At 41.7% G+C, this 24,465-nt stretch overlaps 1 protein-coding gene across 1 annotated transcript in view; it reads left to right on the top strand.

Annotated features, from left to right (window-relative positions):
- The first annotated feature begins 16,678 nt into the window (after positions 1–16,678).
- The window catches only part of LOC149288412 (laminin subunit gamma-1), a 44,722-nt gene continuing 36,935 nt past the window's right edge, over positions 16,679–24,465 (top strand). Inside the window, exon 1 of the mRNA XM_089491604.1 lies at positions 16,679–17,048. Within this exon, the coding sequence (XP_089347730.1) occupies positions 16,679–17,048 (370 nt within the window). The remainder of the gene's footprint in view (positions 17,049–24,465) is intronic.

Raw genomic sequence — 24,465 nt, forward strand, 5'->3', positions numbered from 1 at the left:
TCGGTGAACGTCTGCACGATGCGCTTAGACAATCTCCCGTGCCAGCACCCCCCCCCGTGGAAAGTGCTGGCAGGGGAGGCTGTCTGAGCGTATCAGAGAGTAGGATACGGGTCCCCTGCACCGCTGCGGGGGATCTGTATCCTAACCCCGCTGCCTGCCCGGCGCCCGGAACTGCATGTCCCGGGCGTCGGGTGCTAGACCCCGAATATAGGCCGCGCCACCACTTTAAAGGCTTAAAGTGGGGGAAAAACCATACTTATTTTCGAGCTAATACGGTATATCATGTATACTGATCGCACTAAAGCGGTTCTGCTGGTATGGTTTATTCATAGCCATTCCACCTTAAAACCCATGTTATATTTGCCAATATAACATACATCTTGTGTTTTATCTTACCATTTTTACTTTGTGGAAATCCACCTGTGCGTTCATATTCCCCAAATCAAATTTCCTTTTCCACCAGTATTGCCCAAGATGTCGGGGTGAAGGGCCAAAACCTCAAGGTCACACAGCCTGGAAAGGACTTCTTGTTCTACACTCCTGTGATCATATAAAAGACCTCCAATAGGTCCTTTTGCTTCCAGTAAGTTATGGCTGATATCCCTGCTAGAATGCAAGTGATTCAATTAGGTGTTTCTTTAAATAATGACAAGTAAAGATTTCCTTGAGGACTTGTATTGGATCCATTTGGTGGGTCACTCCATAGAATCTTCACGATGGGCCATTAAAGGGTTTATATTTCTAGAATCTCAGGGTCAGCTGATTCAGAAAGTTCCCAGGTTTGGATGTCACCCATCATGCCATCGGCAAACATGGCTGCCTGACAGGTCAAGATGAAATGTGAATGGAAAGGTTAGTGACAAGCAGGACTGGAGAGCGTTTCACATTGACACACTCAAAGCAGCACAGGGAGACCAGGGAAACATTTTTCCATGAACTAAATGAATGGGTGGAAAGTTGGCATGAGTGGTCCGTTACAGAGCTGTACAAGACAAAATAAATAAGAGCCCACTGTAATTATACATGGCCAATAAGGAAAACATTTATGCTTCTATAGATATAAATATCAATACTTTGTGATATTGTGATCCACAAGGCTCTTCATTCATTATTTTCTTTTTTATAGATTGTTTTCTGGGGTTAGCCGCAGTGTCAGATTAAGACCCTCCCGGGTCCCTAGGCACATGGCTTTTGGCACCCTCCTGTGACGACACTGTGTTATGTGACCATGCTGAAGGCCCATATCTTGGATGCAGTAGCCCATACAGCGCAGGTACTGCTGGTATATGGCCAGTGTTGGCACAGCAGCTGAATTATGCATTAAGGCACCAGACACCCACCAGAACTTTTGGGTCCCTAGGCATGTACCTAGGTTGTTTAATGTATAATCTAACTCTGGCATTCTCCATAACTGAGTGTATTTATTCTAACGCCACTAACCAGTCTTGGTGGCATCAATTCAGTGCTCGGCACCGGAGGTTTCTAAGCCACCTGTTGAAACTTTTACCGTAAACTATGCATGAAATGGGTGGGAGGTATATGATAGTATAGACTACATCTGTAGCATAGCAGGAGCTCTCACTAAAAATGCCAAACACATACATAAAAAAATGACAAAAAAACGCATTTGCATGTCACGTCTCACATTTGTTTTTTGGGGTCGACTGTGTGGATATCATACGCAAAGTGTTATTAACCCAGCTGAAAAGTTTTATGCCAATAAATTAACAATGTGGATAGAGTCATGTACCCACCCTTGGAAGCATGTCTTTTTACCAGAAATTTCTGGCTATGGGGAGCTCACCAGGGAACAGCCAGAGAGTTCAGAGAAACCACCTGCCATCTGAAGGCGGATTCTCTGACACTGACGAGGCCCAGCTTGTAGAAAATATTGGCATCACAAAAGTTCACATACCAAAAAACTCTCTCGGGTGGATTTTTTTTAAACTTTTTTTTCTGAATGATCATCATTAAGCCAATGAGCCTTGAAATTCCCGGCACAGCTGTAGTTGTAATCCTGAATAGGCTCCATTCTAGAACGTTGTACATAACGCTGTCATCATAACATCCTGTAACATTTGCATATTTCAAAATAAGGTGTATGTTAACACTAGGGGGGGAATGCACACTATTTTCATCTAGGTCCTTCAACTCACTTTTTCCCCTCATGAATTACCCCCTGGATTACTGAAGGAGTGGGATCATGGAAGTCCACCTGGGCTGTTACCTCTGGGCTGCTGTAGTTTTAAGACCGTTGGACAAAAAGCAGCAGTAGAAATAGTATATTCTGCTGACGCTTTTAGCAAGCTCTAATTGATTTTCCATAATACTTCTGGTACGTGAGTACATTGTAAGTCATGTCATCTACATGTGTGCGAGTGCCTCAAAAGAAGGCTCTGGGCAAACTAAAGGGGTAAGAGAATGAGGGAGTATGTATGTATGTATGTATGTATGTATGTATGTATGTATGTATGAATGTATGTTAGAGTGAGTGTGTATGTTTATGTGTTAGCACAAGTGTGTATGTGTAAGTGTGTGTTAGAGGGAGTGTTAGCTTGAGTATGTTAGAGAGTATGTGTTTTAGTGTAAGTATGTGTGTGTAATTGTGTGTTTGACAGTGTGTGTGTGTAGAAAGTATGTTACTGTGTGTGTATGTATGTTAATGTGTCTGTAAGTATGTTACTGTATGTATGTAAGTAAGTGTTCTGTGTGATGGAGTGAGGTGTTATGTGTGATGGGAGTGATATGTAATAGGTGTGATGAGATTTAGATGTGTTCATAGTATGAGAATTTTTTAATGGCTGACTATCTATTATGGTGGGTGGGTGTATCACAGTTGCTTTTCAGAAATTAAAGAAGCTGCACAACCAGATGTTTCCTAGTATAGTGGTTTACCAACAGCCGATATCGTTCAATGAACTATTCACGCAGAAGTTTACCAAAGCGCTATGAATCAAGTACAGCTTACTGGATCTATATTTGCATTACACATACCGTACCCAAATCTATTAAACAACAGCGGTGCCCTGTTGTAAATAAACAAAAGACTTGTAAACATTACACTTCTTTATACTTCAACGTATGCTTCCCTATACCTGATTTATTGTACTTTGCATTTATTTCATATTTCCCTACTGCTCACCCATCCCCCGTCCTCTCCTTTTCTCTTTTGGCAGTGAGATCCTCCCTGTGGACTTTTGTGAGATATGGGTATGAGAAGAATGCTTCAGTGAAAAGCCTTTTGGGATAGGGACCCTTCCAGGTTCTAAAAATCAAGATGTTATATATCAGCGCGATTCAAGAATTCTCCCAGAGACTGAACATCCTTTATACACCCAGGGGGGAAAAGGAGGTGCAATTGATGGATTTCATTTTTTTCTTGTAAGATTTTTCTTGTCAGATGAAAGTGTTTCCACTTTGCTCCAGGTATTAATATTATTTTATATGTAACGCAAACATATATATGTAAAATAAGAGTATTATATAACATTATGGTGCGCTTGGTGCTATATACACTACTGCTGTTCACATTGAGGTACATAGTGCTAGAAGAATCCCAAGCATATGTAGACACCAGGAGGGAAAAAAGGTTTTTAATGTTTTTAATGACACTGGCCGGGGCACGATCTTCTATGCAATTGGTAGAATCTAAGGTTATTTGACTAGCCACATTTAGTCACCAAGCAAGTTCCATCGTCCTCCACTAAGACTTAGTTCACTAATTTCCGTGGGGAATAAACTTGTCAGAAGCTGCTAAAGCTGCTATGAGATGAAGAACTCATAGAAACACTTAATATGTTTTTAATATTGTAAACACTTAATATGTTTCTATGATGCGTGATGGGTGAGGCTTGATCTCTAATTCTTGTAGCGAATTGCTCAAGATAATAATCTCTGGGGTATTTCTCTGCCAACCCTCATCTTAATAAATTGGCTTGCCTATAATGGTAGAGACACAAAGCCTACAGAATCTCAAGGAACCGTCATGTCTAGGTTTTAACGAAAACAATGAGAGTCTAAGTGTAGTTCTTGTGAACAGGCTTTGAGACAGGCTTGTGAAGAGAAGAGGTGCACAATAATGTGGAATAAGATGGCACTATTTAATGAATAAATAATAGTAAGGCAGCTGAAACTCTGTCTCAGCATTTCAGTCCTCTGTGCAGACGTGTCCAGTTCAGCTCAGCCGTGATGTCGAGCTCTGCTTGTTCCATGCAGCACCTAATTTGCCTATGTCTACTGATAATTTTAACTTATAAACATCTAAATCATTTTATAAAATATCAAACACAGCATACACAATACATACACAGGCAAACGTTATATTACAGAGATGGATATTCTATTTTCTTCTATATTTTTGAGGGACTAGGTCTATTATCCCACCGCTATCTCATATTCTTCAGTTCCACCTCTGTCTGGGTTGAAGGGAAGTCGCCTGCTTGCATGTTTTTTTGTCATGCTTGTGAATCTCTATGGATAAAACACCTTGCTGATTTAGCCAGCATGTAAAAAAAAACTTGCGTAGATTTTCAACTATTGGCGGGTTTGCTGCACCCATTCTATGATCAAAGTCTGTGAATCCAAGGCTTGTTTGAGCCTGTTAAAAGATAACTTACAAACGTGCACCTGGCAGGCCTCCAAAAGTACCCTCCGCCAGCAGAAAAATTCACATCTCACACAATCAACAGTTTATTCTCATGGCTACATTTTTCACATTCCTTTTTTTGGCTCCCCAGGAAGCGAACAGCCTGGCTGGCATCGTGGGTGACATCACGACAAGAAATCGAACCGACTACAATGTTGCATGTTTGTGAGGTCAAGGAACATGATTGTTCCTTTGAAGTCATTCATAATTGGTGGAGTTGAAGAAAATAAGTATAAGGGATTCCAAGAGAAATTTTATGGAGTGCGCTCTGTCATTACAGTGGGACTGTCTATATGCCTTTCTCCAAATAAAACATAGACACCAATATTGATTTGAAAACGTTAATTTCGCTATCGATAAATAATTGGCCACGATGGCCAGCTATGTAACCCACAGTGACACTTCACGATATGTCATAAACAGTCAGTATTAACATTCCAACAATAATGAACTTGTTACCATGTGTTTGATTGTTGATAATATGATTGACTCTTCACGTAGAGCGCAATGTTCGACCCGAACGAGTTCTAAGTCACATACCCTACTATTTAAATAACATCATATAAACCAACCAATCCTGGTATAGGCTTACTGCTGCAACTTTCTACGCTGAAGCCACTGGTCTCCCATCATGCATGGTGGCTACGAAACAGCTTATCACCAATGGGGTGTCTTGTACATGCTCCCAAAGGCTCTTGCACTATACCAGGGCAATAACAGCAATGAACACGCCACCCATTAAGACTTGTCTACAGGAAGGGTTAGCGGGACAATTGCTGATAAACCAAATTTTGTCAAGAAACGTGCCAAATACAACCCTTCAATACAGCCTTCTCTTCCCACCATTTAGAGGGCCCTGCCAGTCCAGAACGGCTGCCCACTCCAAATTATTTGGGTCTCATCCTACCCCAGAGTGGGACATTTGCTTGAGGGACTTCAACAAGCCTGAAATATCATACAATGAAGTTATTTGTAAACTATTGGTAACACATACAGTATATATACAGTGGGTTGTTAATGCAATAAGCAAGGTCAGAGTCTTGCTGTTGAAGACAAGGTTCCGTTCTGAAGGGTGTGTGCTCTTTGAAAGAATAGCTGCCATGCAGAACGAAGGTTACTTGAAGGTAATGCATTATGCTTAAGTCGGTTAATATAAAACAGGAAGGAATTACCTAGAACATGATTAAGATGTGTCAGATGTGTCAGCAGCAACAATGCCCATGTTATGAAGCAGCTAATCAATTTTTTCTCAATTTTCCTGGGAGATTTGCATTGAAATGTTTGAGATGATGGAGACATTCGGGCCTCGTTGGCAGGTGAAGCTGAATAGCCTTTTAGCTCCTCGCTCCCTTTTGGTAACAAATGCATTAGCACACATACTCACACTAATACACACACTCATACACAGTTACACATACACACTCGCTACAACACACTTACACACCTACAGTAACATACACTCACTCATTATCTATTCTCATTAAAACATCCTCATTCCACCACACTTTCACACCTCCACAGCCCTACCTTGCCTGGAGATTTCCCTTATGGCTGTTCGCACAGTGTTACTGCAAGCTCACATCACACCGTGTTAAATGAACCCACTGTGGTCCAACTTCAACTGGTGCTGTTTGAAGAAGTTTGCCCTGGGATGGGGGTTGTCCCCTGGGCTGCTCTGATTTAAGGATTCTGGGCCATGGCTATTGCAGTTCCTCAAATACCCATCACTAGAGTGACAAGGCTTTAAGGTAACATTTACACCCAGGTTGTTTCCTTTCCATGTTCCTTTTAAGAAGTTTATTTTTGGACAGGACCATATTATGCACATTGAATGTTGTTGTCTATGCCATTGTTAGCTAAACCCTTACAAAAAAATTACTGCAGTTTTTCTGAAGTAATACTGAAGTTTTTTGGACATGAAAAAACGGCAATACTGCACTTTTACTGCACTTTTACTGCACATTTACTGCACTTTTACTGCACTTGTACTTCACTGTACTGCACTTTTACTGCACATTTAGTGCACTTTTTTTTTTATATTGCAAACCTACAGTTGTACTTCAATGTACTGCAGCTTTATTGCATTTGTACTTCCGTACAAAAATAACTACAGTAAAACTGCAGTACAGTGAAGTACAAATGCAGTAAAACTGCAGTAAATGTGCAGTAATACTGCAGAAAAAGGGCAGTATTCCAGTTTTTTCATGTCCAAAAAACTGCAGTATTACTTCAGAAAAACTGCAGTAATTTTTTCGTAAGGGAATGTTCTGGGACATCATATTATAAGACCTCTAGCGTTGGCTTGTCCTGTACTATATAGTGCCAGCCCTCCCCTGTATAGAAGGATTACATTTCCCTGCAAAATGTAACTCTGGATTATTCTAATTTTTTTTGTTGCTCAAGTAATCAGTTTCAGACTTCCTCTCAAGACAGATGCTGGATAAATGTTCTCCATCAATATATAAGAAGCTGGATGTGATCTTGCCCTGTTCCTAATCAGCATCTGATGCTAGTTGCCCATATAATTACTCACTTCCATTCTAAATAATGAGTAAGATTTATTTGCCTCCTTGTATCCAAATAACCAAGTTGGTGACTTCAAGTGAATACCCACTGAATTTATACTCTGAAAAGCCAACATATGACCTAAAATATAAGCTATGGCTATTCTACATGCCTTCTGCAAGCTTAACCCACATCACCTCTGATTAAAAAGTTGACCATAGACCCAGACTAAGCATGAAGCACACCAGGCAAATGCCCAGTAGCATGGCGCCCAACTGCCCTTTCACCTGTGATTTATTGGCCCAAGTCTTGGGGCATGATTTTACCTCCATGGTCTTATATATTTCTGGGTCTGCAGGTTGTGATTCTAGGGCAAGCCTTCTAGAGGATTTTAGATGACTATGTTGTTCTGTTGGGGAATGTAGAGTTTTAGTCCTTTTTTGATTATATATAGGATTTTTTTATTTGTGTTATTTTATTGTTTTGTAGGAGTATTGGCAGTTTCCCCGCTAGACATAGTGTTGCTGTAAGAAGAGAGATAGTGCCTCTGTTTTTAAGCCAGGAAAGAAATCGAATGGGACCTTTTAAAAGCACAAAATATCTGGCATGTTAGGCAAGCACCTAGTAAAACATCTGACATTTTCTTATTTCCTTTAAAGGTTTAATCACATATAAATAGAATTGAACTTGGGAGTAGTTTCTGTTGCAACAACCTTTCAGTGCCTGCTTTTATGTCACATGACAATTAAAAATTCACCAAATGTTGAATGAGGCAGATCAAGTCAAAAAGATGTGAACAGTACTAAAAATGGTGATTCCAAAGCTAAATGTGGTTATGAAAGAGTTAAAATCATCATGGTAGCTGGAACAGGGCCAGGGTAAAATTACACTAGGGGATTATATTTAAAAAAATATGCTTTAAAAATAGTTATATACATGGTTTGGGCACCTTGGTGTTCAGCAGTGGGGAATTGCTTTGACTCACTCCAGAATATTTAGTGTTAATACATTGTTTGAATAGGTTAGTTGCTTCCCCTTTTCACTTTAGTGTTTACCTTGGAATTAAGTTGGTCCAAGGAGATTTGAAGGTGCACTGAAGGATGAGATAGCACGAGGATTCCAGTTACACAAATGGTTTAATAGTAAATGTCGGGGGCCCCACATTCCGGATATATATTCTGTTTTGGATGTAAATAGCTGTGGTTGAAAACCTGCTCATGTGTGAAATTGGTGCTCACTTATGTGCAGTTATGAAGCAAACGCACGCATCAACTTTGCGTATGTTTGGCCACTAATTAGTTAATAATGAGTTAATTTTGTTAACAGCAGATCTCATGAGTGCCAGTTTCATAAAGGGCCCACTTGGTTCTGTGGCCAGGGCTGGGCAAGGTGCATACCTGGGAACTCTCTGGGTTCGAGTCTCTGGGTGACGTTCCTCTTTTCTGGGGCAGGGGATACGAATTTAGTCATGCCCACCCCCCACCCCCCACCCAGTTTAATAAAATTTTTAATGGCATTGAGTCTAATGGATATTCTAGAGCCATTTCCAGCTGTCTCTTGTTGGACTCCGACTGTCTTTTATTAACATTTTCCTTCAATAAAATCTGCATCTGGGCAAGCAGCACACTCCTGCTAAATAACTAGTGCACTGGGGACAACTCTGGACAGCGCTGGAGCAAATCAATAGAATCATCAGCCTGGGGGGCAAAATGCCACTTGCAAATCCACCCCTAATTATGGCTTTAGAATTAACCATGCACAAGTTTGTGACATGGAAGTTAAAAAGGGTTGTCAGGCAAAGGGGGTGTAGGGGCAGGATTACAATATCTCTGGGGCACTCTGAAATTATGTATTTTTAATAGTATTTAAATACTTTTTTACATGTAATACCACTTATGTCCAGCCAGGACTGTCCAAAAAAAGATGCAAGTGGTTGTTGTTTCAGCTTGACTCAGTGTTCCTGTGTCACACCAGATGAACCAAACTGTAGATAAGTGCCAGCGTTATGACTTGTGCCTTCGGATTGCAAATTTCTTGAATTTGGATAAATTTTGCGATTAGTACAAAGCCACAAAAACAAGGCCAGACCCCAGACGAAAAAAAAGCAAAAACCTCAGAATTTTCGTTACAAATATACATGGGCTCACATTCACTCCCTCACTCATTCTGGTTCATTCTCTCACTCTATAAATGTTTCCCTACCTTTTCTGTCAACCACTTCCACTTGTGCATGTTCTCCTTTCTTTGTCTGCATATCAACGGACATTACCTGGACGGAATTTACACCAGAATGTCTGCACTTCCAGTAATGTCCTCGCAATGATTCTCCAATCAAGGGAGAGGATGTCACCAAAAGCGTTATCATTTTGCTTTAACTTGAACTCAAGGCAATATGGCAGCATTTCTGGTGACATCCTCTCCTCTGTGGAGATGCAGATGAAGATAGCAGAATGAAGATAGAAGAGTAAGATAGAAGATGAAGACGATGAAGATGCAGAAGTGTTTGGCAGACGCAGGATTTAGAGAGCATGCAAGATAGTGTGACAGAGTCAGAGTGAATGTGGAAACCGGACAACAAATTTAATTCCTGAATTAAAAATGCTCCCGAATTATCGGCCGAACCAAATGGGCAGGAAATGTAATTCATTGCACTAAAACGAATGGGCTAAAAATTAACCGAAATATTAGTCCGAATCACTTTTGGCCCATAGGATATTACCCAAAGGTTAGGATGTGCTTTGGATACAGTGCAAAAAGGATTAATTTATTTGCTTTTAGTTTGAGAGAATATTAAAAGACAGCAAAGTTCTGAAAGTTTTTGAAGCGCTGGTCTACATGTAAAAATAATCCATACACTGTTGGAGGTACATTATTTCTGTAATAAGAGTAATATGAATACAGTCAGTTATTTCTGATGAAAGTCTAAACAAAAAACAGCAAGTATCGCACGCAATAACATGACCCGATTTTTGTAATCAAAAATGGAAGCCAAGTTTATGCAGTTCTAGAAGTGACTTCAATATAGCTCAAAGATTCTACTTAATAGAATGTGGAGATGGATGCAGCAGCATTTTATTTTAAGTAATCCTTAAATTATAAAAATGTTTAACTACGCTTAAAGGGGAACTCACACCATTTGTTTTTGTTCTTTGGTGGCATAGTCATTTATTCAGTAGGTTGCCTAGTTATGTGTGCTTAGTAGGTAAATGTTATGGGAAGCAGTGATCTGGGAAACCTACCTGAAGTTTTGCATGTCCTTAATTCCAGGTTCTTTCCATGCGCGCAGCCTGCAGTAAATCCTCTCTTTACAGCTCTTACGTGTCACCTCTCCCAGCTGGAGACTAGACAGGACGGTAGTATCCTAAACTGAAATGACACGTCTCATATGAAACAATGTGTTGCTTAAAATAAAGTCACATTTTGTAGCTTTTTTAGCCATATGTGGCTTGTGTGTAGGACATCGGATGCCATACTACGTTGCATGTTACGTGATGGCTACAGATTCCGATTTCCAGGAAGCTTCTAGGTCACATGGACAAGCATGAAGAGTGTCAGAGGATTTTAGGTAGGTGAAGAGTCTCATGAAACATTAAGGTAAGTAAAATAAAAAAATAAGGGTTTCAAATAAAGAATTAAGTATGTATTAGTTACATACGTGATGCATTATTTTAAAAAGTATTGTAAAGGATAGTGGGATATAATTATTTCTTCAATATGTCTTTAAAGGGTAATATTCTGTAATCTAAATTGTTTTAGGGACAAACGCCAACGTACACAGAGAAGTATGTGTCTTACTTTGGTTTTGCTCCTATACCACACATAAAAGTTTAGTAGAGAACTATAAAACAAAGCTTACTTCTCTGGCAGTCCACATCTAACAAAGTATAATAGCCCCATTTATTGATAGCAATTTAGACTATTATCAGTCTATTAAGCCCTGATCCCACAGCTTCCTCCCCCTTCCCAAACTACCCTGACACCCACAAAAGATCTGATCTTTCTGATAGCAGCAGCTTCCATAAACCCTCCTTTCCAACTTTCATCTATTCTCTCAAAGTTCTCTTAACAATGAGGGTTTCTTTTTTGTCTGTAATGTTTCTTTTTATTTATTGGACGGTCTGCGGGTGTCTGGAGTCATTATCATTATTATGTTAGTGCTCATTGAGAAATGCAGACGAGCCTGTGGGAAGCCTACACATGATGGGGGTCAGGCCAGGGCATGTCTGAGAGGAGGGGAAGGGAGGCTCAATCACCCCTTGCCATTTGCTAGACAGTCAATCCCTGTCCTATACACAGATAGCTCAATATAACAATACTACTGGTTCCCATGCCAGCTCTTACCTATAATGAAGGAATAAGTCTTCCTGAGTTTTGGTATAGAAAATGAGAAAATGTGCCAATGATGATACATTTATTGCATTAGATTGCACCTACACACGTTATCTTTTTAACATAGATGGCACTAACACAATATAGTAATATAGGCTCTTGATAAGAGCCATATACTTTTGGGGGGCCATGTCGCAGGATGATGTAAAGAGCACACGCTGCCTTCAATAATTATAAAATTAAATCCATACTTTTCTTAAAACTCTTAAAAACTTACAGAGACTCTTCATAAATGCAGACAGCGACTTGGAAAAACACCGCTAGCACATAGTTTACTGTAAACTAGTGGCTTGAGTCAGGAAGGCTTGGCCGAGTTTATTCAAGCACCAAACAAACCGCGACTCAGCGCAGAACATCAGCACCTTAGCCAAGCACATACAGTGATGGCATTTGTATGGTGTCAATAACAAAACAGTTCACCTGAAATAATAATCATATCATGCAGTAAAAAAAAACATCTAACAGTTCTGAAGCACAGAAATAGTGGACTTGTGTCAAGAATGACACCTGAAGAGGGGTGAGTGGAAATGGTTATGTCAAAAGTTCAAGGGCTTTGGGGTCCAAGGAAGTTAGGACTGGGATGAATCCTCCTCCTCAAGACTGTCAATGATGGAGTAGCCTGAGACTCTGAGAGGGAAGGGAACAGGTCACAAGATGAAGGGGGGTCCTGGCAAACCACAAAGTTTCCTTAACACAACACATCAGGCTCCAAGCTTCTTCTATGGCACCCTTCGTGTGAGTTCCTGGAAAAAGTCCATGCAAAACCGAGGAGACAAAAGAGAAAAATTACATTATTCAAATGGGGGTGACATGCGGTAAATTAATATCTTTTGTCTCTTCAAGAGCAACATAAAGATTTGAGTTGCCATGAATTCAGCAGGCACCCTACTAATCCCTGTGTTCCATCAAGTAATCCTCGGGTCCCAGGCATCCTTGACAAAATGCCAAGCTTTTGCTTCATCAAGGCAACGCAACATGAAACACGTCAACAGATAGGAGCAAGGTGGTTCTTATATCCCGTGTAATCCCAATGGAACTACTTTGGAGTCCAAGGCATTGATAACACTCAAATACATTCTCCTGATTATTTTGCTAAAGTGTGCCAATAGTTTCAGAAATGTGTCCTTATTTGCAGTTGCCTTGAAATTTGCTTTGGAATGCTGGGCAAGCTGCCTATTAAGGTTTTACTATAACATCACTGATGTAAAGCAGCTGCTAATAATTGTATTTTACAATTCTACAAACCGAAGAATTGAGACATAAACAAAACATAAAACAAATGTAAACATGTACTGAACAAAAATTGCTGAACAAGCCTAAGTGAAATGTGTTCACTTCATCTTGTCTTCTTAAAGATATAAAGCATGCTTTCAAATGAAAGATTCAATGTGCTGCAACGTTTTGGAAGTTGTCTTATCATACATTCCTTCTGATTGGGTTGCTCTATTGGTTATTAAGGTGATAAGACATCTTTTAAAACTTTGCACTTCAATCACTTGCTGGTTGGTACGGTAAAATATCGTACCAGATTTGTAGTTTATGAATAAGCCACCAATTGGTTAAGTGAATATGGACATACTGTATTATATTAGGGAAAAATGTATACAGCCATAAAAGCAGAAGGAGGAGTGCAAGGTCTATAAGGTGCACACCTGTACGAACCACCTACTTCATGCTATTCTCCAGCTTCTGAGGGCTTAGCATGGATGGATGGATTTAAAATGGTGCGGTACACATGTGTAGTCGAGACTGGAATCTATTCATTTCAGGAAATTGTATGGTTCTGAAAGATGTTCTCCTGGATTCACCAGAAGCAGGCAATCTGGTATGAAGTTTGATGAGGACGGAATGGAAGAGGCCAGACTGGAACAGACATTAGACTTGTGCATTTGAATTTGTATGAATCTCTGAAAATGAGCCAAACCCCCACGAAGCAAATAAAAACAAAGAAAAAACTCTGAATGTTTGTTCAAATTTCATTGGCGCATTCACTCCTACTCTCTCATACAAGTTCTCTCACATTCTCATTCATTCTTCTCTGCCGACCACTTCTATGTCTCGCAGCCCCGCCTTTTCTCTAGCATCTTCTTGTTCTTTTCTCTTCATCCGCATCTCTACGGACATGACCTCCCAGTGAACTTCCGCAAAAAATGGCGAAGCTTCTGGTGACATCCTCTGCCCCGGTTGGAGGATGTCACCGGAAGCACCGCCATTTTTGAGGAAGATCGACAGGATCGAAGAAAGGAGACGGAAGAACAAGAAGATAAAAAGGATGCTAGACAAGCAGAAGACACGGAAGTGGAAATGTGGGTGTCAGACACATTTTATTTCCGAATTTAAAAGGCACCCAGCCGCTCCCTGGCTCGGAGGAAGAGGAAAGTGACCCAGAGACCCAAAGTAGCAGTTCTTCGCCTGGAACAAACTGACAGTTCCCATGTATGTTTCAAACTTAGCTTTGTAGTAAGTGCAAATGGGGATTGGGGTATATTATTCAGACATACAGGTTTGACAGGAAGAACCAATTAAACCAATAATATTACACACATAACCTATGTTTTGGTTTTGTGTCTGGATGGCTGGAGGGCACATAAAATCTACAAGCATTTAAGCGACTATGAGTTATGAGAAGTAAACTATACTACATCAATAGATGACAGAGGAAGTTAGAAAAAGGCTTTGAAACAATTAGATGTTCAAAGGGTTTGACAGAGAAGCAAATAGCCCTTACTGGAAGAACTGAGACAAAACATTTTCTAGACAAATCAGCAAGAAAAGGGAAACTAAACTGGTGAAGTTAGACTAAAGGCCACAGATGGTAGCAGACTGTCACAATTCAAAGCGAAGTTAAAAAAAATGTAAATGCTGGTAGCGATATGTAATTTTTTCTTTTTGAAAGGTCTAGGAACGGTCTACAAGGTGCCCAGAACACTTGAAAAAAACAAAACGTGATGTGCTAACCCCAAAATCACCCTTAAAGTGACACGTGCCCTGCCCTGGGCCATGGTCAGGGGCTCCAGAGAAACATCAGGGATTCAAAGCTTTCCGTCTCTCACTTGGTCTTAGCCAAAATGCAGAGAAGTTTTCTTCACCTGAAAAAACGTGTGCCTCGGGCTTTAATATACAGCATAACACATTTACACATACATTTAATATGTTTATATTCACATTTCAAGACAAGGGAGAGCTCTGGTTAGCCTAAGCTGGTAAGTTCCCAAGTAAGATCTCCATATAGGAGAATCTCATATTTTCGCTTGTGCCGTTACAGAAGAACAAAACACATCATTACATCTTATTTATGGGGCGCCAGCAGATTCTGTAGGGCTATAACAACGGTTGGCATTAGGTGGCAGGACCCTTTACCCTACAACTCCGGGAACCACTCCCACTAACACAGGATGGCATTAAGTGGTAGATCCCCTTTACCCCACAGCTCTGGGAACCACTCCCACTAACAGCAGATGGCATTAAGCGGCAGATCCCCTTTACCCCACAGCTCTGGGAACCACTCCCACTAACACCGGATGGCATTAGGTGGCAGGTCCCTTTACCCTACAGCTCTGGGAACCACTCCCACTAACACCGGATGGCATTAAGTGGTAGATCCCCCCTTTACCCCACAGCTCTGGGAACCACTCCCACTAACACCGGATTAGGTGGCAGGTCCCTTTACCCCACAGCTCTGGGAACTTCGGCTAACACTGGATGGCATTAGTTGGCGGTCCCCTTTACCCCACAGCTCTGGGACCTGCTTCTGCTAGCACGTGGGGGGGGGGGGGGGGGCATTGAGGAAAACTAGCACAGTACACAGCCTTCTAGATAATTTTTGACCAAGGGATTCCATATCTGAGTCACCATTTTTTACTTAGGGAGAATCCTCGGTGATGCCCAAAGACGATGTAAGAAAGTGTGAAGCTCGCTTAGGAGAAAGAATACAATGCGCAAATAGCGTGCTCTAACTGTAGAACCTGCTTCTGAATCTTCATTCATGTACTTTATGAAAACATTCATATTAATACTGAAATCACAGAATAATTCATCGTTGATACGGATGCAGTGAAAATGTTGAGTGAACCTCCAAAATACCTCATGTCTGCCACCTCCAAGAAGATATCAGAGGTCATTCTATTTGGTGGGGACCCCGCAGATCCGGGGTGCTGCGCATGCGCACGTGCGCCATCCCAGAAGAAGAATGGGGGCTAGCTGGACCATTGTGGGTCCGTTATGAAGAGATATTGTACAGTCACGCTCCAGGCTTTCAAGGTAAGCCCTAAAAACCTTCTTAAAATCAGTTAATTTCAATAAAACTACAAGCCACAAGTATACATTATGAGAAAAAATATGTAGCGTTGTGCTCCAGACTTCTATAATAATAATAATAATAATAATAAATACTAAATAATAATAAAAATAATAATGATATTAAATAATAAAATATTAATAAAATAATAATTGTACAATTCACACAAGCACAAGGAGCAGCTGTGTGCTTAAAAATCCCATCAGCCTCAGCCAGACGTGGACTGAGTGTCAGGCCCACAGGTGGCTTGTTCATAGTATGCCCTGTGATATGTATAGCCCCGCGCATACATTACTCCGCTAATACGTGTTCCCATTTTTAACCACCCCAAGAAGTCCTGCCACGATCGGCTCCCATACCTTCTCATTTGCATTTCCCGTGATGCTTTGTGCCGGCCGGCCCCCCCCCCCCCCTTCTCTCCTGCCCCGTACAGAAGTCAGCAGTAAAGCACAGTGCAAGCCCCCTCCCAGAGCAAGGTCCCAGGAAGCGGACCCTCCGCGCCAGCTCGCCGCCACCCATCTCAGCCACTTGCAGTGTAACCGGAGGCGGCCCCGGGGACGACTTCTTTCCTGCTAACCCGGCTGTCAGATTCTGCAAGTGAGTGAGGAGTCCGGCCAGTGGGGAGCGGATCTCAGCCTGCAGGAGCAGCGGTATCATAACCCCTCGCAGCTCGGAGGAGTTCAGATAAGTTTTGTGATAGTTAATAAAGCTTGTTCTGGGGCTTGTTCGCCTGACAGGACCTTTTTTGCCGGTGAAGGTGAGAAGAGCCCGGCCCCAAAGTTCCTCCCCGGCCGTTGCTTTAGGATATCTGCGCTCCTTGAGGGAGCCCCGTGAATCACAGGATGCGGCCTCCAGCGTTGGTTGCCTTGCTGCTGTTGGCAGGGACTGTGCGGGCCGCTATGGACGAGTGCATAGATGAAAGCACGGGCCGGCCGCAGCGTTGCATGCCCGAGTTTGTCAACGCAGCTTTTAATGTGACTGTAGTGGCCACTAACACCTGTGGCTCGCCGCCGGAGGAGTACTGCGTACAGACCGGGGTTACCGGAGTCACCAAGTCCTGCCACTTGTGCGACAACAGCCAGCCCCACTTGCAGCACGGCGCCGAGTACCTCACCGACTACAACAACCAGGCGGAAACCACCTGGTGGCAGAGCCAAACTATGCTGGCGGGGATCCAGTACCCGAACTCCATCAATCTGACACTGCATCTGGGTGAGTCTCAGATACCCTCCCTGCGCCCGAAAATACCCCGCTGCCCGATTTATACTTTGCAACCTGATAAGCGCATCCATTTCTAGCTGGTGCCTGCGGTATGACGTCACACTGTGCATTAATACACATTTCTGTACTAAATTCCGAGATCCGCTTCTCATTATGTTGTCGTACCGAGTGTAAGATGTGTCCTGCATTGGAAGAGAAGTGATCTGCTGTGCAAACTGGTGCAATCACTTGGATCTATTCACTAAAGGGGCACTTGTGCTTCAGCCCTTTGACTTCTCATGATGAAGGTCCATCCCCAGTGAGCTTCTGTTGCAGGAAGAGCTTGGTGGCCCCGTAATATGTAGTGATATTTACCCCAAAGTCTCCTTGCACATTGAATTATGCATTACACAGGGCCAGCTCAGACCTTCTTGCCAGACACACTTGCAAGTGTTGGCCCTTCATAATGAAGAGGGAGAGTTAAAACTAATTAGTGAATAAACCCCACTGCAGTGCTCAGTCAACTGCTGAAACACCATTCTGTGCCCTCCCCACTAGTCCTTCTGGTTTCTTGGCTACTAGCCCCCTTCAGCCCTCTATCATAGCTCCTTGCTCTATTGGCAAACTTCCATCTATTGCCCTTGTAGAATTGCTTGGTCTCCTGCCCTGACCTGGCACCGTGCCCCCGTAGTTCCCTTAGCTCTCCCACCCCGGCTCTTTATACTGCCAGGACCCTTCGTTGTATAGCCTTAGCCCCTTTCTCTCTCTCTTAGCACACTTGGGCTCTCCTCCTGGCGTGGGATGGACCTATAGTGACTTAGAGCGACAGAGAGTCTCGGAGACTTCGCATTGTCCAGAGCCTTAATTGTCCCCGTGTAAAAATAGGCCATGAAAGACCTTTTTATTATTCTCCTAAAGTAGCCATTGAATGCTGGTGCAAAAAATATCACCTCGGGCAAGATGAGTGAACGCGCCATCTGCTCCGTACCGGCTGCTAAACCAGTGCCTGCCATTAAAGGTGAATGAAGCATAGAAGTGGAGGTGTGTGTTACATTCACTCAGACTTGTTTGCAAGTCTTGGCTCTGGCTTCTTTTTCATCCGTATTCCTTTTCTTTTTTCTTTAGTCCTTTAGCTCTAAATGTAAACCCGTTGTACAGCGCTGCGGAATATGATGGTGCTATATAAAACTATAATTAATCAGGACATTCTATTTTTGTGATATGAGTAGCTAGATATAATTATCTGCTGTTGTATGTTTTTTTTTATGCTTTATAAAGTGAAAACGGCCAAGCAATTTGTTCGCTATAGGTTTAGAGATGTGTTTTTAACCCTTTCCCTATTGGGGGTTAATATGACGTTTGATGGCGTCTGGTATTGCTGTGTGATTTCACATTTCTTCACGTGCAGCTGATTATATTCTTAATAAAGCTTGAATTGCAGTCTTGTTGACATTCCCAGCATTAACGAAATGTTCTCATTTAGTAGTTTGTTTTATTGCCCTTCCTGTGAGTCCATCTCATGCCCCTCTGTATTTAGAAGTACCCCCCTCCCGCCCTTAAAGTGTGGGGGGGGGGGCTAATTCCAGTTCACTTTACTGTAATTAAAAGCATTACTTTGGGATTACTTTGTGTTCCGGTTATTATTTTAAAGGAAATCCGCACACTGTCTACATGGAAAAAGTACCATCTGTATTTTGTAGGAAAATGTTAGAAATGCATTCCAAGTGGCACTATGGCTCTGCCAACATTAGCTTGCCAAGTAACCCAGGATAGAAACCGTATGGCCATACCAAAGCAGCTGCCGATGGGAGCTGAATTACATACCTACAGGCGATTCTCACGGTTTAGAGCATAAGGGTGATTATCTCTTGGGGATTTATTCGCTAAACTGTGAGACACAGGTACATTAAGGTAAAACGTCATCTTTGGCCAGCAGCATGTACTTTTTAGTAAATCAGAACCCCCCCCCCCCCCCCCGAGACAAAGTAGACTTTGGGGTTTTGCCAGGCTTACCACTCTTGAGTACTTTGTCGTCGTTTTGGTTTTTGGAGATTTAGTTACCAGCTGACAACCTTTCTCTCAACATATATACAACAGGAAAGAGGGTTTCAATGCCTGTCCATGGATAACATTAGTGTCCGAAATTAATTTTTATTCATCTGTAAAATGGTAAATCCTAGAGGTCCTGTGAAAACTCTGCATGATTTTCAGGGTCATTGTACTGTTACAGTGGCTGTTCGCAGTTGGTGATTGGCTGTTCTCTGTTGAATATGTCTCTAAACCTATAAATATAAGTAAGCTGTCACATTTTCCTTGACACTCCCTCTGGGTTATACTTAGTTGACATGTTAGTTTATTACATCAGGAGTCAGACATTGCTCCACATAAGGTAGGTCCACCTTCCCCAGAAGCTGTCATAAAAAGGAACACATAGTTAATACCAGATTCCACGGATTAGAAACAGATTCCTTTGTAGTCTCTTGGCTCCCACGCAGAGACTTAAAAAGATAGACTAATATGTCTCAGATTTGGGTTCGTTTATTCAATTATGTGTTCTTATTATAAAGAACTTGCATTCGCAACTAGCGTTTTTCTCATGCTGGAACAATAAACCACTTATAACTTGTGTGACAGCATAAGGGTTTTGTGCGGCATTTAACTTTTATTTTTTTTTTATTTTAATTCTAAATGTATTCGATTGTACAAGGGAATTGAAATCTCATTAGCAGGGCCATGTGCATATATTCCCATATGCTGTAGATGTAGCACCATTAAGCTGGGTCATTTATTGGTAATTGACCAGTAAAAATGTTAAATCCAGTGTTTTGGCATGGCACCCCTAACTGTGTCCACTCTAGAATGCTGGCATCTATGATGCTGAAAATACATAATTTATATTTCCATTTCTAAAGGCTGTATAAACCGATACTGCAAAGTCCCAGGGGTAAAGTAGTAATGGCACCTACATTTTGTTCCACCTTTTCTAAATACCTGTGAGTGACTACAGAAGGAAAACATTTTGTTGGAAATGACACTTCAAAATAAACAATAAACGAATAAGGCGCAGCATTCCAGCACCATGGGTAGGTCAGGAAAATGTAATGATATGATTTATTGGTAATGTCCAGTCCTGTTAGTGAATCATGATGGGGGAAGTCATTACTTGAGTGACCTTTAGAGCCACTCATTCCTCTAGGATGAAGCACATTAACATTCATGCGCATTACTGTTTCACACACCGTGGCCACAATGTATTTTATTTGCAATATATTTTTGGTTGCCACAATATAACTGAAGATGTGCAATATCACGGCGCTGGAAATTGCTTTGTTACAATAAACATATCTACCAAGGGAGCTAATAACACCCCTGCCTATCACATGTATGTTACTATGACCGACTCTTTGGGAGAACCCATTGGCATCATCTAAAAGATATGTTTTTTCTTTGTGATGGTGAAAAGGCAAGGCTAGATTTGTAACTTATTGCCAGTTGGGCAAATCCACTACGCTTCTCAGAAGAGGTCTGCCAATGCTGAAACATACAACCGTGTTTGTTGTCTGAAGCAGAGAGATTTTCTTAGATGTTGGCTCTGGCCAGACCTTTGGTAAATGTATATATCGCCAAAAAAAAAGGCTTGAAATGAGCCCAAGTGGGACGTTGTGCCGGACTGGCTGTTAGGGATTGCCTATTCTTGGTTGAGATTTCCGATGTTTGCCTCCAGTTCGTGAGAGAAGCCGTCCCAAACTATACACCGAGAGGTGCTCTTTCTTCTCTTGCATAAGAAGAATCTCATGTGGCTGCTTGAACACCAAGCATGTCTGAGTCCCTGACCTCATAATATCTCAGGAACAACTGGAAGGTTATATTTTAACTACAAAGTAGATGCTTTTCCTATTTATTTTTTTAGTGTACAGTTTATGCCAGTTTCATTAACCCGTCAGGTACATCTGCGCATTCTTTTGGTACTCGATTAATTAAAGGAAGCTGTATTTGCTTCCAATATTTACTTATATCCCTTCCTTTGTAACTTGTTGAAACATGCCACTGCCCTTATTTAACTTTTGTCCTAGAAATGGTTTGCATTTCTCTCTGTAGGTATGAACACTCTATCTAGTGAATATTACAAAATGGGAGCGCAGCCTGTTACTGTGCCCCCAGTTGCAAAGGAAGGGGCTGGTTGTTAAATCATGAATCTGTTAACTTAAGAGTTCTAATTTCCCTGCAGAGTTGCTGGTAAAAATACACATTATACATATATTAAGGTTTGGAATTTCTTTAAAATGTGGGTTTATACTAATTGAATTCCCCTTTTTCAGTTCATTTTGCACCCCCACTTGCCCTGACCCAGGGCAGCACCTGTGGCTGCCCTCCAGACCTACCTTGTCCTCCTCATCCTCTGTCCTTTTCTTGAGGAGCTCTGGGATGTTGTATCGTAGCACTCCACATTAGTTGGCGCTTAAGCACTCCCCATATCCTTGAGAGCTGCAGAGCACTTGGGAGCTGGGTCTGCAAAATGAACAACTTCTCCCTAGTAAAGCAGTAAAGGCACTTTTACCCAGGCCAGAGTAGGCCACTGATTCCGTCTGTAACCATATGGCATTGTGGCTGAAATGTGTCCACAAGGAAAAAGGGACATGAGTGAGCCTGGAGGATGCAGGTTTGGTATGAATTATATAAAAAAAAAAAAAAATTAAAATTGATTTTTTTACATATTAAGGTTTTAAAGCTGGCAGGCAGATAAACAGGCTTGAGGTTTCGAATGGTTTGTATCTGCCGCTGAATTCTGGGGGGTTTATCCATCACCTCTTACCTGTTGATAAATTGTATTTTTGTGCTGTGCATTTCTTTTAAAAAGCAGACATATACAAGTGTTTTGAACCGGCAGCTGTTCTGTTCTAGCTGCGCAGTGCGTATGTTCCTTATCACTAAATTAGATTTTCTGCTAACAAATGCCACCTGTTCTTTTAGCTAGATTTTAATCTGTAGAACGCGTTTCGGATCCATCAAGAGGTTGCTTGAGAACGTTTTCCTAAGCTTGCGGTCTTGGGAACCCAAGCATGTTTCCTGCTTAGTGCCGGGGCTGAGAGTAGAGACGCTGAGGCCTGGGGTCAGGGGAACGGAATATGGTTTTTGTCTGTTTGGTGGAAGGAGGGGGCATGTCGAGAGCACACATGCATATTCTCCTCTGTGTCTACCGCTCATTTGGTGGGAGGGATTTTCCAGACCAGTTACTTTTTATTTCTGGCATTTTGGTTTCAAAGTTACTACAGGCCCTCTTTTTTTATTTCCCTAAGTTAAAATGCAGACCCATCCAGGGCTGGAGCAACAGAGAAAACAAAGAGGGTGCTGTTGATCACAGTTGGTTAGGAACTTCTGAGACCATGTCATTGCGTGGGTCCTTGTCTTGTTTACCAAAATGAATTTTCCAATTTCCTAGGGCTAGGAGGGGGTGAAGCAGCGAACATAGGGCTCTTGGGAGAATTAAGCAACATAGCATCTGTATTTTCCCAGTCTTAAGGTTTTTTTTTTTGTTTTGTTTTAGCCTTCCAGTTTTTTTCCTTTGCCTCTGGGTATTCAAAATGCTCGCTCGCACGACCTATGCTGTTATTTACACATTCAGTGGTGGAGAGGATGCAGCCCTTTGGGTCACAAAAGACCGGGATGCTTCCACTCAAGCTTGGTATGCACCGCACGGACGAGACACCTCTTTCTCTTGCAGAGCTTTGACAACAGCAGCATGGTTAGCTCAGTGGGATATATTTGTGGAAACACAAAGAAAGCAACATTTGAATGAGAGTTACATAAATAATTGTATCTCTATGTATCCACATTTCATTTGACTCAGAAGACTTGTGTTTTTGTGTTTGTGCTGGCAGGGGGTGATGATTTGTTGGGCTTGCAGTAATTATGCACACCATTGCTGAGAAAAGAAAGGGGCAATGTTCCCTACGTATACCTCAAAAATTAGGAGAATGCTCAATCCTATCCTTTGAAAGGGAAAGCTCATAAAAAAAATACTTTTCAACATAAAAAAACTAAAATACAGTAATGTTGGTTAATATTGACAAAACCCTCATTTTGTTCCAATAAACTTCCTTAATCTGCAGACCTGGAGGCGGCCATTGTTGTCAGTCATGTGATATTTTGGATGGCTTTGCCTGCTCAGTCTCCACACTGGGCTGATTCTTTTATGGCTTGCTGGCTGATTAGGACCCTTTACAAGGCAGTATAGATAAGGAGCCAGTGTGGTTGTCTAGTAGATTAGGCTAAATTAACGGGTTACTACTCTAGTGTCCCCGACAGCCCCCTGAACAGTGAATGCATATAAAAGTACTATGTAATTGCTTTTATATGCGTTAATTTAACCTGCAGAATAATAAGAAACCCATTGGTCCTTCATGTTCCAATGATTTGTGCCACTGATTGGCTGTTTAAAGCAGTGAATCGGTAGGAAAGTGCTCCCTTGGAAATTAATGAAATAGCTTTCTATTCATGCGCATGTGGGTTCTTAGAACCTACAGAACAGTCGCACAACCACAAGTGAATATCTATGCCAAGGAGGACACCATGAAAGCTATCCTATGCATTAAAGTGCAAAGGATGACTGACGTGGCCCTTTAACATATCTCGAACATACAAATGGCTAATATGCAGCTGCCTAAAACCATTATATTATGCACAAACTAAAGATTTAAAGAAAAAAAATGAAAAGCACAGCCTATTGGGAAATATATGTTTAATCTGACACTAGTGAAAGAAACATTTGGTGGGAGTTCCCCTTTAATGAATAGTTTTCTCTGCAGATATACCTCTTCTCAGAGGCAAGTCATAGTAAAAGAATTTGAAAAATCCAAGTGGTCACGTCACAAGGCTACAGTTTTTGAGGTGTGCGTGAAAAATTTGGCTCTAGGCCTCTTCATCTGATTCCTTGAGATTAGTCAGGGGCTCTCAGGGAAACATTTGAGTTAGAGATTACTTCAAGAGGATCTCGGACCTTGATGTAAACATTGGAGTAATCTGTAACACATCTGTTGGCTTGCAGGGCTGGCTTAGCTATCCCGGGAAGTAATGCTCTGGTTCATTCTTTTGGAACTGAAGCCCTCCTGTCAGTTCCTTCTCAGCGGTTTTAGATTTTTAGTTTTTACTAGATCTTCATTCCTGTCCAAAGATAATTTTACATCGCAGTGCCTTCCTGTTATCAAATTTCCACCCACACTCTTAGGAGAAGGGAATTTTTTTTCTGGGACAGCGCATTTTAACTCTTCCCACGGTTTTTATAAATCCCGTTATGCTATCGCTGGCCTGCGGAGTAGTTTATCATGCGTACAGCAGCAATGGAGCGAGACTATAGTACTTAACATCTACTACAAACATCTATGCCAAGGTGGAGACCACTAGCACCACCTTACAACGGGTTTCTTTGGTT

Source organism: Sceloporus occidentalis, unplaced genomic scaffold, assembly GCF_023333645.1.
Source record: "Sceloporus occidentalis isolate IW3139 unplaced genomic scaffold, rSceOcc1.0.p SCAF_51, whole genome shotgun sequence".
NCBI classification, from domain to species: Eukaryota; Metazoa; Chordata; class Lepidosauria; order Squamata; family Phrynosomatidae; genus Sceloporus; species Sceloporus occidentalis.